At 40.9% G+C, this 18,539-nt stretch overlaps 2 protein-coding genes across 3 annotated transcripts in view; one reads left to right on the forward strand and one right to left on the reverse strand.

The window, feature by feature from the left end:
* LOC108431654 (protein FAM13B-like) overlaps positions 1-5,074 on the forward strand; it is a 24,144-nt gene extending 19,070 nt beyond the window's left edge. For both annotated transcript variants that reach the window (XM_017704948.2, XM_017704949.2), the window contains exons 15-18: positions 97-195; positions 1,634-1,788; positions 1,941-2,042; positions 4,371-5,074. In XM_017704948.2, the coding sequence (XP_017560437.2) occupies positions 97-195; positions 1,634-1,788; positions 1,941-2,042; positions 4,371-4,497 (483 nt within the window). In that variant the 3' untranslated portion in view covers positions 4,498-5,074. The remainder of the gene's footprint in view (positions 1-96; positions 196-1,633; positions 1,789-1,940; positions 2,043-4,370) is intronic.
* phyhipla (phytanoyl-CoA 2-hydroxylase interacting protein-like a) overlaps positions 4,759-18,539 on the reverse strand; it is a 27,064-nt gene continuing 13,283 nt past the window's right edge. The window contains exons 2-5 of the mRNA XM_017704950.2: positions 12,227-12,417; positions 11,961-12,135; positions 10,807-10,924; positions 4,759-10,666 (exon numbers count right to left, since the gene is read on the reverse strand). Of these exons, the coding sequence (XP_017560439.1) occupies positions 10,129-10,666; positions 10,807-10,924; positions 11,961-12,135; positions 12,227-12,417 (1,022 nt within the window). The 3' untranslated portion in view covers positions 4,759-10,128. The remainder of the gene's footprint in view (positions 10,667-10,806; positions 10,925-11,960; positions 12,136-12,226; positions 12,418-18,539) is intronic.

The following is an 18,539-nucleotide window of genomic DNA, read 5'->3' on the forward strand; positions in this document are numbered from 1 at the left end:
AAGCAGCTTGTAGTCTTCCAGCATCTGAATGTTCTTTAAGAGCTGGATGATGCAAGTGTGTGCTAAGCTCTCTGAGTGTGTGTGTTTTCTCTGCAGAGGTCCAGAGAGGAGCGGAGTGTGATGAGAGAGCTGTACGATCGCTATCGTTCAGTGAAGAAAGCGTTCTACACTTCAAACAAACAGACCAACACCACTGTAAGCCCTCCAGTCTCTTTAATTCTCGCATCATACAGCGATCAGGCGTAACATTATGACCTACACACATTGTCCATTTTATCAGCTCCACTTACTCTGTAGCTGCACTTTGTAGTTCTACAGTTACAGACTGTAGTCCATCTGTTTCTCTGATACTTTGTTAGCCCCCTTTTACCCTGTTCTTCAGCGGCCAAGACCCCCATAGACCCTCACAGAGCAGGTACTATTTGGGTAGTTCTCAGCACTGCACTAACACTGACGTATGGTGGTCGTGTGTTATTTTGTGTTGTGCTGGTGTGAGTGGATCAGACCACAGCAGTGCTGCTGGAGTTTTTAAACACCTCGCTGCTGGACTGAGAATAGTCCACCAACCAAAAATATCCAGCCATGTCCTGTGACCACTGATAAAGGACTAGAGGATGACCAACACAAACTGCAGCAGCAGATGAGTTACTCTCTCTGACTTTACATCTACAAGGTGGACTGACAAGGTAGGAGTGTCTAATAAAGTGGACAGTGAGTGGACACAGTGCTTAAAAACTCCAGTATCACTGCTGTGTCTGATCCACTCAGACCAGCATAACACACAATAACACACTACCACCACGTCAGTGTTACTGCAGTGCTGAAAATGATCCACCACCCAAATACACCTAATCAGTGTATACCTGCATATTATGGTCAAAGTGAACCTGAATAGGAAACCAACTGCAAATGACCTGTAGAGTTTTTTCTTTCTGGTCCTTTGAGATCTCAGACCACCTCTTGTTTAGATCACAACTCCATTAGAACTGCATTAGACCCCTTTCAGATGAAAACTCAGTATTGCATGCCCAGCCTCAGCCTTTAACACAGTAAAATCATGCATTATTGCTTTAATATGTCAGGGCTGCTGTCTTGTCTCGGATCACGAGCAGGCTTTATCCTGAGTAGAACCTTATAATGATCCTTGGTGCTTGGTGTTGTTACCTGCTGAAGACTGTGACTGTGTGTGCACGGTGAGCCTTGAGGTATTTACCATAAAGTAAAGCAAAAGCAGACTGGGGCTGTTTTGTGTTCATAAATCAAACGAACCACAAAACGCACAAAAAACGAACCGAACTTGTATGAGGAAGCAGGAAGTCCAAGGAAATAAGTGAAAAACCAAAAACTGGAGTTCACAAAATTGATTAAAAGCTGCAGAGAAAATGTGACTCCTAACAACCACCTGGAAGAGCTGGTAGATACCAAAACTGACCCCCCTTCAGATAAACAGCACTTACAGCTTTCATCTTTGATAGAGAGGAGAAAATCAAGCTCCGTCTGTATTTGTTTCATTCTTAATCTCTACGCCATGCGCTGCTTCCTTGAGTTTTTTGAGAGATACATTTAAATAAAAAATTGTATTATAGGCATTTACTGTGAAGAACCGACTGTAGCCTGTATGTGTGTGTTGCAGGGAAAGGATGCAGACTCGGACGTGTGTATTCAGCAGCCACTTTGCAGCATGGTTTCCATACCAGCACAAGAAGACAGTAATCCTGCTTTCATCTTACAGCTGGAGGAGGGAAAGCAGGAAACGGCTCCGACAAATAATACGCAAGCAGTCAACAGGTACGCACAAGAAAACAGTGCAATAAACACCTGATGCGTATTGTGTATTTTGAAAGTGTTTTCCAGTATCATGGTACATTTATGCAGTATCAACCATCTTCACACAGGCTTGCACATACAGGCCTAACGTCTGTGTTTGTGTCTGTGTCCAGGGCAGAGCTCCTGAGGCAGCTGAGAGCCACGAGGGAAGAGAAGAGACGGTTGAGGAAGATTCTGAAAGAGTACGAGGAGGCGGTTCTCGTAAAGACTGGCAGGTGCGCTGCGTTTTGCTATTTGAATATCTGCATTTTGAACAAATGTTTTCCAGTCAGTGCCACAGTTTCTATTATTCTGATTAAAAAGCCTGTTTAACGAACACATGAAAGGTTTAATATGGGTTTGTCTAGTCAGCTGGACAACTAGAGAAACCGATTGCTCGGTTGATTTAACGCACTACCAGTTTACCTACAGAAGAATAACTGCACAGTTTTACACTGAACACATTTATAATGCTTCTCTTTTAATTATGTCCATATACAGCTCATTTTCTTCCATATAACTGCTTAAATATGCCTAAATGTGTCCGTTTGGTTTGGCGCAATATCAGCTGCTTGTGTCACCATTTTCAATTTTGAATGTCACATTTAATCTTATTCTATAAAAAGATGAAAAGCTCAGGAATGCTTCACTTTAATAATTAGATGAAATTAGCCTTTTCTATTAATAATTCTATTAATTTATTTGGCTTTTCTTTAGTGGTTTAGATGCAAGTTCATTGAAATCCTACAGTATAATGGAAAAATGTTTACATGAAGTAACAAAGTTCTAATCTGGGGCGTTTTTTCCCAATCTGACAACAACCTACCACAGTTTGAAGCTTCAGTGATGAGCAGTGCAGAAGAGCCATTTGGTCATTTGGACCACATTTCAGATTCCCCATTAGATTTTGTGGTAGCCAAAGCAGGGTTTAAACCCTCCTACTAACAGGGTTAGTTTGATCTCATTCAGTGCTCACATCTCTAAATAAATGTTTTTAATGTCCTGTACACATTTTGTACAGTTCTTTTGGTTCAGATTGGCTGTTTCATCTGTATAAATAAAGAACATAAGAAATAACATTTTACACACATTTGTTTTGGTTGTTTTTGATGATGTTGAAGTCGCTAACATGCAATTTTACACTCTTCAAAACTTCCCTCTGCTTTATGACCCTAACCTAACACAGCCACGCCTGTAGCAGTGTGAGAACTAATAGTTCATACCACATGGGGGAGGGAATCAGAATTTCCACAGGAACTTTGATACTTCAAAGAGTTTAAAATTGCTGGGGTCAAAATGACCTCAGAGATAAAATATATTAGGGAATCTGAAGCTTACAGGAGGGTTAAGCTTCTAAAAAAAACAATTTCTGCCAGAGCTTGTGCTAAAATTCCTTCTGCTCCAGAAAGCTTGTTTGTCTTTGTGTGTTATTTGTATTTGTGATTATAAATAAAGTTGAGAGTCTGTGCTATATAGCCAGCAAAGAGGAACAGTGGGGAATTTAGGGATTGCACCTGTCTTTAAAACCAGTGTTATCACCTCTAATTGGAGCTCTAAAACAGAGCCTGAGAGGCCGAAGCTGAGTCTGTACTGTAAAATTTGTACCAAGAAATGGCTTCATCAGACATCAACCCTCAGAGACCTGCTGTTACAAAACAGTTGTTTAAAGCGCTCATTTACACCTACATCTCACTTAATGTCACTAACACTTCACTGACCAACAGAGCAGCGCTAGTAACCTGTTCATGAAGTAATGCTCTTTTTTTATTTGAGGGTCCCATTTCATAGAGGAAGATTTCAACCGCTACCCTGTAAGTCAGTTCGAAGGGGAAAGGTGACACTCGAAAACGAGGGGTAGGGGTAAAAAATAAGAAATGGGATTGGGCCTTAAAATTAGATCACGTTAAACCTTGTCAAACACATTGTTTTTCTGATGAGAGGTTTCATAAAAAAAGGTTTAGAAAGGAAACATATCAGTAAAACTAATGCTTGGGTTCCTGAGAGTGGAGAGCTGACACAGCTAGTTCTTTCAGTTAGAGTTAGATCTCCAAATTGAAAAGCTGGTTAGTTATTGCATAAAATATTCATTGCAGTTCTATACTTATTTAATGATAACAAGATAACTTATTTGAATACCCACCCAAGCAAACAGATACTAATATGAGTCTGAAGTGGTATTTGAATAACCACACTCACCTCCCTAAAAGAGAAACACTCAGATGAGGCAGCTCTCATTCAGACGTAGCTTTTATTGAACAGTCACGTTTGGTTCCAGGAACACGTCAAGAAACTCAAAACAGGAAAAGAAAAACATTCACTGAACAGCATCTGCCAAAGGATATGACGGTGTGAAGCCCACCCAGAGAGACATGGGGGGGACGGTTTGGGTAGACAGATTTAAATAGACTGGGGGGCTTCTTTGTATACGTATGTACAGCGTGTTTAAAGGTTCAGTCTGAATGGTCACTGTACACAGCTATCGGAGTAAGGCAATAACGATGAGCGAACGAGTGCCGTTTTAAACCCTTCTCTCTTCTTTTCTTCCGTCCTTTCTTTCAATAAAGGAGCGCGCAGAAGGAGGACCAGGCGCTCATGGCGGCGCAATACGACCGCTACAAAACTCTGAAAGCCAGGCTGAAGTTGCTGAAAAGCATGCTGGGAAAGACACACACTCAGAAAGCAGCCAGGTGAGAGAGGTTTGAGTCACCTGGCGTGGAAATCCTGTGCCACGCTAAAGACCACAGCACATTGATTTATTAACTGGAAAAATGATGTAATCAGCGGCAGCTTATGTTTCGATACTGTCTATGCTCTCTACATAGTGCTGAAATATGATTATTTATTAAATAAATCTGTCATCTGTGACAAATACGCCATCTAATTGATGAAAAACAAAATGAAAAAGTGGACCTTTTGTATCAAAATTTCTAGTCAATTTTTTTGTAACCAAAGCTGAAATATTTGCACGTCTCAGGTACATAAGCTATCATTTCACAGTGACCACAACTGGTAGAGAGAGTATTAAGACTGCACTCTCTGTAACTGAATCCGAATTTGATATGAAAGGTGGTTTCTGTCGGTGCTGCATAGAGTGCAGTGCTGCTACAGATTGCCTGCTGTTGGCCTGGTGTTGCGGAAATGCAGCAAAGACAAACTGCACATGTAATCATTGTTTTTACTGTCATGAGCTTTTTTCTGTGCAATTCTGCTTAATAAGCTGTCTTATTTTTCTGTTTTCTATCAAAGAGAAATAAATGTTATGTAAGAAGATGCTGTGGTGAGTTTTTTGTACCGGAAAAGAACTGAAATTTGTAAGGACAGTTTTAAAAAATGTCACAAAAAGGAGGATATTCCACAAAAATGGGTGCTCTCGGACAAAAATGGCAGGTTTTACGCTAAGCAGTTTTGCTTCAGTGCAGCTGTTAGGCCTGCTGATCCTGCGTATGGGATAAATGTTCAAGTCCTAGTTTCAAACTAATACTGATGTTAAAGGGGAAAACAGTGAAATCTTTTTGTCTTAGTGGCTTGTGGGTAATGCTGTACGTATATACATTTTTAAAGGAATAGTTCACCGGAAAATCAAGTAAGCCAGTTTCCCATTCTGGGGTCAAACACAGTCGATCTGCTAAAAAGCATGTTTGGTGTCTGACGGGCTTCTTTAGTTTTGCACTGGAGGCTAATGTAGCTAAAAAGTAATCGAAGTCTGTTGTCTCCCAGAATATAGCCTCCTACTCCACTGCCAGACACCAGACAGGTCTTGGCTGATCTGTTCAGAGTACAAGGAGAACTGAATACCTTTGATTTTGATCCAACAGATATTAAAATCACAGTAGTGTGCAAAAGTCTTAAGTAGCCTTTTGAAAACTGTTCAACCTTAAGTGCATTTTTTTGTCACTATATACCATTAAAATGCTCACAGGTAGAAATAAATAATGAGTTGTTTGAAGTAAAGACTATCGCTGCTGTCAGAACAAAACCTCCATCTTTGACATAATTTAAAAATGCCGGCTGCTCTTTACACTGTGTGTAAATAAAAAGAATGGACCAAGAAATGGTCCAAAATTACTTGGAAAAAATTCTGGTTAGATTGACTTGCATTAAAAGTAAAATAGTTTTAAATTTAAAAATCTGTAAAGTTATTTTGGAGATACAAGGTTTTGTTCCGACAGCAGCGATAAGTAGGTCAGTATAAGACAGAAGAGCTCTGGTTCTCACTGCACTCCAGCTAGTGCATAGATTTATTCAATTCCATCAGCAGAACACCTGCTTTAACTTAATAAAGGACTGGTTAGACAAACAGTTGGACTGTAACTGTACTAAGCTTAATATTAGTGGGTTTTTTTTCAATAAACAAACTAGTACTGCCAAGAAAAATAGCTTTCCATACTGTTTTCTCAGACTTTTGGGTAACGGTTTACTCTTAAAAAGATGCAAGAAGCTCTACATAGAACAACCCTTTGCATGATTAAAGGGTTCTTTGCATCATGACAGGGTTCTTCAGATTGATGGAAAACGTGCATGAATGTGCTATAGATAGTTCTATATAAACCCTTTTTGGAAAGGGTTCTGTATAGCACCCAACATGGTCCTTTTATTCTTACACGCTTAATATTGTAACCATAGAAGAACCCTTTTGGGTGCTACATTGAACCATTTTTGCCACATACACCACATTCTCCATCAATCTGAAGAACACGTACATGATGCAATGAACTCTTTAACCACACAAAGGGTTCTTTGAGTGTTCATGGTTCTAATTACAGCCATTTTCGTTACCAAAGAACCTTTGAAGAACCATCTTTTTAAAGAACGTATATAACATTGATATACCCATGCCATAAATATATCAAGATAGATTTAACGTGTAAAATCACCATTAGCGGTAATTGTCACGACAGTAAACATAGCGAAAATTATAGTGTGACATAAGCTGGCACGACATAAAATATCCATAATTATGATGGCGAGTAATGGTAATATGACCCTGTAATATTAGAGTAAAACATTTGTCATGACATCTACTGTGATATGTTTATGTCAAGGCTATGTCAGTGTTATGCAGCAGGGCTGACAGTGTTACTGACTTTTGCACAGTACTGTATATCAGTTGATAACCATTACATACATTGTCTAAGCTGATCATTCATTTGCTACTACTACTACTAATAATAACAATAAATCATTTGTACACTTTAGGCTTGAAAACACTGAACCTATTTTGTGCAGCTGTGACAACTTAGTAGAAAAGATGTTGGAGCTGCTGGACCTGTGAGTAGGGCTCACCGTTTAAGCTTAGCAACAAACATCCGCGTCCAGACTGGCATTGAGTTTCCTCAGCGAATCGTGCCTGTGTTGCATTGAATCATCCAGTGTTAGGACTTTTGTCACCCCTGTAACGAGGCTGACTCGTGTCATCTCCTTTGTGTTAAGCACAGTTTGGTTAAACATTTCTCACCGAGACACCTTTGGCATACAATAGCACAGCTTTGAGGGTCAGAAATGTCGAAAAAACGAGACCACATCAATTTCACGATGAACATGCAGAATAAAGCTGCTGGGCGATCCAGCACAAAATCTCTCTCACTCACTCACGCTCACAAATACACATGCACGGCGTTCCATTCTCTCCAGGAAACCTTTCGTACAAAGAAAAACAGCAATTCTCATAAAAACAAAGCAAAACGAACATAAAAGTGACAACTGCTTAAAGGAGAACTGCGAATAGATTGTAAAAATAAACAGGTCTCTATGCAAGAGCATAAAGCCAGTGAGGAAAAAGGTGGAATGTTGACTAGTCGCATGGAAAAGCGGAACCTTCAGAAGCATTTTTTCCAAACCAAGATTAAGCCTCGTTTTGAGTAAATTGTCACTGAAAATTCATTTCATATCTAAACAGGGCTTAATCCTTGCTTGGAAAACCTGCTAAACTTTCTCAGTTCAAAACTTTCCTTAGTATAGAAATTCCTGGAGCAGGCGACGCAAAGTAGGGTTTGTTGGTTTGAGTTGTTTCTGACGTCAGTTGTGTCTTGGTGATGTTTTCCTCAGGCGATAGGACGAACAGGTAAGGCTATGTGAGTTCATAGGTGTTCTTTCTTCACTCTTTTTAAAGAATATCAGCGGCTTGTGTCAGGACAAGGGCAGATGGAGCACCATGAGCGCACACGGGCTTTGCATTCTTTCTTTCTTTGTCCTTTTTCTTAATTCTTCTTCCCATTTCATTTCCATCTTTGTAGACAAGGATTTTGGTGCCAGGCCAGTTTGCTTTAGTTAATATGTTGGTTTAGGCCTCTGATAATTCAGCCTAGACAAGCAATGTGGGACAGAAGGATCCAGACGTGGTACATGGTGCCCTGCATTCAGTTATTCACGTATGCGTTCAGGCTGGAGTTACGATTACGGTTCATTCGGAGGTTCTTCAGCATTGGTCGGCATTCCAAACTGAAACAGCTAGCAGGAGAGGGTAGCTGAGGTTGTGGTGAAACTGAGGGCTGGAAGGTCAGCACGGTCATGCTGAGTGTGTTTGTGTTTACATATAAGTGGTCCACATTAATCCATCCTTGAAGTGCTTCTTTAGGATCTTTAGGACCATGACCACAGTGTCAGCTTAAGTCCTTGCCAGTTAGTATGTCTTGACATTTAATAGGCCTTTAAATGCAAGTTTCAATGCTCAGGATAGGTACAGTACTGTCAAAAGCCAAAGACCTATACTCTTGTTTATTTAATTTCCTGTCGAAATGGCTATTAAGAACAGGTTGTTCATTTTTTTTAGTGTTGAAAAAAAGCAGAATGCATATAGTTACCAACAAAGTACACGGAACTTAAATACTAAAGAGCTTTCAGTCTTTCAAAGAAATCTGCAGAGATATTTTTCCACACCTCCAAAGCTCAGTGTTGCACTTTCTGCTTCTCACGATCCAGGTACTCCGAAACATGTCTAGCTTTTCTCAGTAAGGGCTTCCTGACAGCTGCACATCCTTTCAGACCCATAGCGCTGAGATTTTCCATCTAATGTCCTCAGCATCAAAATGTAAACATGAACAACTTGTACTTTTTGGCCATTTTTATTGGAAATTAAATAAATGAAGGTCTCTGACTTTTGGGAAAGGAAAAAAATACTCAGGATGCTGCTATTAGAGGGTCGAGCAAGTTGAATTATAGGTTCATTTTAGGGCTTTTACATATTCCCAGATTGTGTCAGCATGGATGAGCATCCCACACTGAATTCCCAAAATCCAGGTTGATATTATGTCAGAGGTTAGACCCTGTAAGTTTAGTAAGTGTACAGTGAGTTTGTGTGTTTTAGTGCACTAATAAACTCTAATAATGGATAAGTATTAGCTCCCCATGCTAATGTCGTTAGTCTCCCATGCTAATGTTGTAGCTATTGGGGTGTGTCATCTGATGGGTCATTTCTTAGTCCAGCTTGGCTGCTAGTCACCATTAGCACCCCATGCCAATGTTCTTAGCATTCCATGCTAAGCTCTTTGGGTTTGTGGCTAGTAAGTCTAAGATTAATTAATGTATGTGTTAGTCCATGTTAGATGTTTTGAGGTGAGAGTATTTTAAATTCCATCAATTTTTCTAAATTTCTAAAATTCAGTCGTTAAGATGTAAATAAAGTCATGCAGAGTGGTTCGATGTGAAATGCCACGTCCTCGAGGAATTTACAGAGGAGTAAAAACACAGTGGTGGTGACCGGAACTAGATGTGCAAAGCATTTGCCCTCTAAAAACGATACCATAGGAAGTTAATACATGAAATGGCTATGAATATATTGCCGAACACCTGTGGCATTGACATTACAAGAGTTTAGCAGGTAGGTTTTGGTCTAAAAACTAGTTTTTCGTACCCAGTCATGGCGGAGAGGTACATGCAGGGCAAAATAGCTAAAAAAAAAAAAAGAAATAGGACTATTGTACTATTATCAACTTTACATACAAAAGCTCAGAAGACGTGTAGGTTCACTGGTCATTTTGTATAGTAAGTAAAATGGCTATAATTTCCATTTCTTATCACCACTGTAAAGGAATCGGGAAGTTTCTCTACAGTGAACCATTTCACGTCAAACACTCTGAATGACTTTGTTTTCATCTCCATAGCTGAATTATACTAAAATTCCCTTTAGTGAGTCCAGCTTGAGTGTGCATGAGAGCCTGCCAGCTTCCCACGTTGCAGCTCTCAGGGTTTGGACACAGATGGTTAGTTTGTTTGGGATGAATCTGTGTTACGAGATCTCAGTCCATGCTAATGTTCGAGTTCGTGAGGTGTGTGATCTGAGGGTCGGACACAGTCCAGCTTTGAGCTTGGGCGTGAGTGCTAGCGTTAGCGTCCCACGCTAATGTTGCAGGTCTTGCAGCTGGGATCCTTCTTTGCATTGATGGTGGACAGGCTCATGAGCTGATGTCCGCTGATCTGAGCCACGCTGCCCCGCGCCAGCTCCACGGGTTCTGTGTAGATCAGCTCCAGGATGACGTCCTGCGCGTGACGGAACTCCACGCGTCCGTCCTGGCCGCACACGCGCGTCAGGAAGCGGTTGTCAGTGACATCAAGCTCAGGCAGCCTCTCGCTGCAGTAGATGTCTCCTGGTGAGCCTCGTGGTGCCAGCACCAGGATGACATAGTGGTAGGCCGTGTACATGCAGTAGAAGTCACCGAAGTAGAGCCGTGTGTCTGGGCCGAAGAGCTCCTCAGCCGGGATCTGGAAGCGGTAGCGGCCGTACGGTGAGTCCTGCGGCGGCTGGCCCGTGTTGAACTCGGTGTTGCAGCTGAAAAAGATGCCCTCCAGCTTACCGCTCAGGGGAGAGCCGTGGCTGCCGCTGTTGTCCTTCACTGAAGGGAGCATTCGGCCTCCCTGCTCGTTTCTGAGAGAGAAAGACGTTACTAAATGAATGTCAGCTGGATTTTGGTGCTCTTAGGTGTAAATTACATGCACCACATCAATGTCCTTTGGTTTTTCTTTGCTGTACTTATATTTCACAACCAATGTGACTGATCCCTGTACCTGCAGTAGTCGAAGTACTCCTGGTTCTGATTGCGGTAGAAAACTGTGAAGGGGAGCATTCTGCCAGCGATGACCTCAGCCTTCTGAAGCAGCTGAGTCAAGTGCACAGTCGAGTAATCTGTAGAGCAGGACAAACACAGCTTGCTCAAAATATACGCAAGTAAAATGTGGCTTTAATTTGTATTAAAAGTAATAAAAAAAAGATTCTAGGAAAGTAAACTGTTGCTGTCGGGACAAAACCTTGTATCTCCATTTTTGTTATTTTTTATTTTCTGACATAATTTGAAAAGACCAGTTGTCCTTTATGATGCCTCTAAATTTCATGATGAATGGACCAATAGAAATGGTTCAAAATGACTTTCTGACATTTACCATTTTGGAGATAAGAGGTTTTGTTCCAACAGCAGTAATATGTTCGCACAATTTTCATAAGAATATAAACTTTGGAATTTTGTTTTTGAAACTTTAAAACACTCTTTTTTAAGTGTTTATGGTGTTATACTACCCTTAATCTAAGTTTAGAGATACCTGCAATGCTGTGTAAAAGTCAGAGACCACTTTTCAGTTATTTAATTTCCAGTCAAAATGGCCATGGAGTTATTAATTTGTCTGAAGATACTGTCTAAGTCAAAGAAAATTAAGTGGAAAAAGCAGGTTTCCAAAACAGGTGTTCCGACTCCTCACAACCTCCTGGAAGACCTGGTAGATACCAAAACTGCCCCCATCAGATAAACAGCATTTAAAGCTTGTTTTTGTGAGGGAGGAAAAAAATCAAACTGCATCAGGCTCCAAGGATCATGAGAGGCAGAAAAGCAACTTCTAAAACTGAATGTTTTGAAGCTGAACGAGGGGAAGAATATCCCTTTAAAAAACTGAAAGAGTCTCCTGAAAACAAAGGAAGCTGTAATAAAGAGTGGACACACTAAATGCTGTAAATTTTGTTTTTTTTTTCTGACAGTTAGAAATGAATCATTTAATGGCCATTTCAACTGGAAACATTCTGCAGAGCCAGAAGCTACAAATCACAATTAATTATTTTAACAGACAGTGTATCTTCAGGAATGGGATTACATTTTTATTCAGCATTTAATTAAGATAAACCCACAGCGATGGTGTTATTAAATTATGGTTATGGTGAGGTAAGTGTGCATTACCTGCAGTGCAGAACTCTATAATATCACTCCATTCTGAGACGGCGTAGTCTCCATCGCTCTGCTTGGATGCCGTTTGCACGGCAACCGTGTACTCTGTTCTTGGGCTCAGGAACCAATGGCCTCGCACTGTCATTGGCAGCGGCACCGCCTTGGCAACAAGCTTAGTGGGAACATCCTGGATACAGAGAGAGAAAGATGTTACATGCGTTTCCTGGCTGCATGGCTGCGGATTTTCAGCGGTGTCACAGTATCTCAGTATGTTGTACCTTGTGTTTGAATTTGTTGGAGTTTTTGTTCTCTTTCTTGTTGAGGTCGATGAAGTAGTGAGTGATTTTCTCTTTGGTGCGAGGGTCCATGTCCCAGCAGATCTTGAAGGAGTCACAGGTGATGTTACTGATCCTGATGTTCACAGGCACGGGGAGCTCCATCTCTACCACACCGCTGTCCTCTGCCTTACCTGCAAACACGAAGGAGAGAATGTATAGGAGAAGAAAACAGAATAAAACAGCTAACAGTGAACACTGAAGCTAGTGAGAAACGGTTAGCATTTTATAATTATATTTACATAAGATATATAATCCGTCGAATAGTAAGGCTGCTGGGGACCTGTTAGTATAATGAAGCTCTGATGTCTATTTTGTCAAATGCGAAATCTAAAGCTAGTGTACTTACTAGCCTCTACACTACACATGGTCACTAACAGTCGGACCGCGGTTTCGAGTCCGGAACCTGACACTGTCCTATTCAGACTATATAAACTATAAACTATAGAGAATTATTATGACAGGGTTTTACTATTTATTATTTGGGCGCCACGGTGGCGTGGTGGGTAGCCTCACAACGAGGAGGGCCTGGGTTCGATTCCCCGGCCGGGTGACTGGGGTCCTCTCTGTGTGGAGTTTGCATGTTCTCCCCATGTCTGCATGGGTTTCCTCCGGGTTCTCCGGTTTCCTCCCACAGTCCAAAGACATGCAGTCAGGCCAATTGGACATGCTACATTGCCCTTAGGTGTGAGTGATTGTGTGCGAGTGATCGATGGACTGGCGACCTGTCCAGGGTGTATCCTGCCTTCCGCCCGATGACCGCCGGGAATAGGCTCCAGCACCCCCCCGCAACCCAGAGTGAGAAGCGGCTTAGAAAATGGATGAATGGATGGGTTTAACTATTTTAATTGGCGTAGCTTTCCTAGCTTTACGGTATCACTTTAGCGGCCCGGGAGCCTCACAGACCAATCGCATGCGTTGTAAATATCACATGACCCTACTCAGCCAATCAAATCTGTGCATTATGATGAGCACTGAGACTCGAGGGAGTGATGCACACACAGGTTAGGGACATTAGGAATGTTGCTGAAATATCACTGAATTGTACTTTATTTGATTTGACATTCAGCTGTCGACTACATACGATATTAATATACCTACCAGGCTACTTCAGTAAACAGTATGTGGCGCTGAATCATGATGCAGATTAGACATTACGACGTTCTGGACCTTTGCTTGAGGAAATTTTCTCTAACTGGACCTTCCTGAATTTTAATTAAAAACCCCTGCTCTACACTGTTGAATGCTAAAGCTACTGGGGACCACTTAGCATTTACTAGCGTTTATTTTGTCTATTTATATTTATAACATCTATTTATTACGTCTATATTTAAGTGCTAAGCTAAAGTTAGAGCTAGCATGGTTGAATGCTTTAACTAGCTAATGGGGATCTCTTAGCATTTGCTTTACATCTATTTTTTGAACACTAAAGCTAAAGTACTACCAAGGACCCTTTAGCATTTATTAACATCTATTTTGGTAAGCGCTAAAGCTAAAGCTAGAGTACTTAATAGCCTTTTTACTGTTCTATGCTAAAGCTACCAGGGACCCTTTAGCATTTACTGACAGGTTTTGTTGAATGCTAAATATAAGGCTAGAGTACTAGCTAAGTAACCTCTGTTGACTGCTAAAGCTATCAAGGACCAGTTAGCATTGACGGACATCTATTTTGTTGAATGCCAAAGCTGAAGTTAGGGTACTAGATAAGTAATACTACACTTTTGAACACAAAGCTACTGGGGACCACTAAGCATTTACAAACTGGTATCTATTTTGTTGAACGCTAAAGCTAGTGTACTGACTTAGCCTCTGCACCAGGGGTTTTTAATTAAAATTCAGTAAGGTCCAGTTAGAGAAAATTTCCAGAGGTCCAGAACATCAGAATGTCAAACTTGCATAATGACTCAGTGCCACATACTGTTTACTGAAGTAGCCCAGTAGGAATATCAACAGCGCATACAGTCAAAAACTGAATATCAAATCAAATAAAGTACAACTCAGTAACATTTCAACAATATTTGTCAGTTTTTTCTTTTTGGAGCACGACATGTGAAATAATCTGACTCACTTTCTTCTCCGACCGCTGTTTCTCGCCTCGTCCCTCCCCTGTGTGTAATTGTCACTCACTCGAGTCTCAGTGCTCGTCGTAATGCACAGATCTGATTGGCTGAGTAGCATTTACTAGATGCGACTGGGTCCAGACTCGGACCAGCGTCCGCCTATTAGTGACCTCTGCTGAACGCTAAATCTAAATCTAAAGCTAAAGTACTAACTAGCCTTGATACTACTGAATGCTAACGCTAGTGTGGACCACTTAGCGTTGTTTGACATCTATTTCATTGATTGCTAAAGCTAAACAACTACTACTAATTACCTTCTGCTTATGCTGAGGTTTGCGGGGGTCACTCAGTATCTTATTAGTCACATTTTTTCTTTTAGATATATTTTTTTCGATGACACATTTAGTGTCTATTTTGTTTTGTATGATGCCAATGAATCTTGTGGCCATAATGGTTAAAAATGGATTATTATACGTCTGTACATTTTATTCAAAATTAACAAGCATGCTTTAGTGCTAAAGACGGTCAGGTGTTGAGTATTTACACAAAACGTACAACTTTACATTGGTAAAGAACCCTGTGGTGGCCACTGTGGTCCCGCCTGCCGATGTGGTCTGCCCTGATGTCATCAGCAGCATATTCAACACCTTATTTTGTTTAAGACCTTATTTTACAGAGTGATATTAGGCAGCAGGCAGACCCACTTTGGCAGGGCAGCTCCAAATACAAAGAGTCGGGTGACACGCCACCACTGTGTCCAGTGATGGCCACACTTGGGGGCTTCACTGCACATCACACACACGGTTCACTCTCCATGTGTGAGTTCCAGGCTTTCAGCTCAAGCCGTGTCCAGAAAACCAGGCCATTCAAATGACCCCAAGATTTTTACACTACGGAAAAGTTTTGCAATACATAATCAATATAGAAGAAAGATTCGCTTTTAGAAGCTGTTCTTACCCTTTGTACACAATGTTCACACACATCATAACTTTTTCCATGAAACAGCCTGCTTAGTTGTTGGTACTAGTCACAGTAGTGCTCTCATTTTTCCCTCCCGTAAGCCCCTCGCAGCCCACTGACAGACTGAACTACACTCACGCAAGCATAAGAAGCTCAACAGCAGCATATCACGTACAAACCACCCCCTGTGAGACCAGCGTTTGTAGAAGAAAAGCCTGGTAAATGTTACTCACAAAGTTGATTGAGTTCAAGGGAAAGTCTGTTAGCTGCTACACTTTCTTCCAAGCTGAATAAATGAACAGTTCCTTCACTGCGAGAGTGGGTGTCTCCAGGAGATAAAGAGGAGGGAAAATAAAGCACACGAACACACCCACATCCTCACACGCCTTATCAGCACCATCCTCCCCGACGTCCTTAACTGCCTCCAGCACTCAAAACACCATTCAGGCTGAATCACTTCGGCCTTTTAGGAGCCAAATTCGAAAACCGGACATCTATGTGTTTTTCCTGTGCGATGCATCAGCCTTCACAATATCAATATCACAGAAGCCTGGAATATGATAATGAACATCTAACCAATCGCTGAATATTTTGTTGTCAGCTGCGAACATCCTGACCAATCACCAACCAGAGCATCGAGTGCTCAGTAATGTGTGTGGAAGAACATGAAATGCAATGCACACGACGCCCAGACATTGCAATACATGGCATTTTCAGAGTCCCTTGTGACCAAAAGACTACATTTCATATAAATTCAGTGATATAAACTCCCTTTGTAGCCATATACATCGAATGATTGGTGCTCAGGCAAGCTCAGAGAACACACGCCAAGTGAAATATACCATATTTTGATATTAAAAGTGGACATTAAAGGGTTAATGAAGCTGTGATCTAGAATGAGTCGCCACTTCCTAACAGCCATTCTGTCTAAACATGCTAACTTGTATTAGAGTATTATAGTTTTGGGCAGTAAAGAGCGCTACAGTATTCAATACAGCAACACAGTACAAGCAAGCCTGCACCTAAGAGAGCTTGTTAACATACAGAGAGGTTCTATGTGGGTTTGGTTAAATATGTTCATTTGCTGCAGCTACGCTGTTAGAAATAAAGGTTCTGTGCAGGTGCATTTTTGTTCATTAAGGTACAAACAATGTAAATGTTCCCTCAAAGCTACAACTGTGGTTTTAAGGTCCAAATGTGAACCTTAAATACGTTTTTCCAGGTGAAAAGTACATGTTTGTACCTGACGTTTTAAAACAGAACAGTAAAATAAAAGGCCTGGAGACGAGACGGGGTGTGTGGAGGATATCATTTCAGTGGAATACCGCTGCTGGATAACGATGGTTAACACAATAAATTAAACAGTGAAAAGGACGTTGATATCATGTAACGTTCACGTCTGTGGTCATATTAAGTGCAGTGTATCCTATCATCTCATTGAAGGCTAAAATCAAAATGTGGGGACCCGCCTATAAAATGTCCTGTGATTTTCTGATGATGTCGCCATGTACCAGCGGGTGGAACAAAGGAATATCAAACAATGATTATGTTTCGCCTCCGCCTCTCTCCCTCCACCCAGACCTGTCTTGGAGAGAAAACACTCAGGTCGTACTGAAGGAAGGAAAATTTGTAATGATTTCCTATTCAAGCTGACTTGCTGAATAGCAAACCATGAGCCGGAACCTGAATCTGCATATTTAATATTGTTTTTTTTTTGTTGTTGTTGTTTTTTAAAAGCTGGTTGTATCTCCACCAAGCCAGACATAGACGATTAGAGCCAGTTTTGCAAGGAACCTAGCCACTTCCTCTTTCCCCCATTATGTCAAAAACATGACTGCACAACAGGAGAGGGCGTCTGTAAGCGAGTCCTCAATGAATGGGTGTGAATGGAGCAAAAGAAACAAACAAAAAAAAAATTCTCTAAGTTTATGATCACTTGCCCAGAACTTTCCTTTAATTGTAGAAAGTAGAAGGACGTATTTTCTACAACAAATGAGTTTTGAGCGGCAGAAGGCTGGCATTACTGCTACTGAGTGTGAGCGGAGCAGCTCATTGGCTGTTCGTACTCACTGACGTCATGAACGTACATGAGTTTAAAAGCTCTTAAAAATATAACAGCAGGTTTAAAATGTTTTATGCTGTTCTTTGTTCAGGAAATGATTGCCTTCTTTTACATTAAAAATGTTTAAGCATTTATAAACTATGATTTTACTCAAATGCTCCATCTTAACTCATTCAGTTTGGACTCGCTCTGGAGCACCCTCTAGTGTTCAAGAAACCCGACATTACATTACATAAAGGTGACTCTCCTCTCTACAAGTTCTCTGATAGAAGATATAACAGATGCCTTATAAGTCTGTCATAGGTACTGCCATCTGTAGGCGATAAGTAGGTACTTCATCTACATTTACTGAATTATAGCAATGGATATGACGGATGCATATACTAAAAATAAATATTGATGCAAAGGTTCAAAGTATCAAAACAAAAATGTGATTAATAGAATTGTGGTTGTGTATCAATATGGTTACAGTTAATGGGGACAAATTCATAACTTATGAATTATCCTATAAGGTCGAGTGTCCTCCTACAAGGTCAAGTATTTACTGCCCTGTACATATGCACCATTATAGCTTCAAGAGCTGCTACACAGTGAACAAGAGAAATGTCTTTGTCACACTCCCAGTGCACCCCCCATACACACACACACACACACACCGACCGAGCAGTTTCCATGGCAACACAGCAAGCTGGTTCGTCAGTGTATTTCATTCCATTTAAAGAGAAAGTTCTCACTGTGAACACAAATGTGGTGCTTTAAGCAAGGAAAGCAGTGGAGATTATGGAAAATTCCAGCAAAAAGAACTTGCATGGAGGCAGAGATGGAGAAATTCGAGACCTCCAGCAACAATTACACTCTTCTGGAAACACAGAACGATGTACAGTGTCATACACCATGAAAGGTAGCTCTCCTAGCTGGATATTAGCGCTGCACCAACAGGGGAGCTGAGGGCAGACATCCTATAATGTAGATATCTGCTGTTTCCAGTGTGCGTACATAAGGTACAGTTTTATATAAGAAGTATAACATATATATGTCTGGAGGGTATTTATGCAGTAGAATTAATAAAATGCAGGTATTTTCTCAGTAGGCCCACATAAATATCATGTCAGTGTATGATCTGATAATACTGATATGATTCTGATATCATATTTTTTAATAAGTATTCTGTTTT

This window comes from Pygocentrus nattereri, chromosome 10 (genome assembly GCF_015220715.1).
Source record: "Pygocentrus nattereri isolate fPygNat1 chromosome 10, fPygNat1.pri, whole genome shotgun sequence".
NCBI lineage: Eukaryota > Metazoa > Chordata > Actinopteri > Characiformes > Serrasalmidae > Pygocentrus > Pygocentrus nattereri.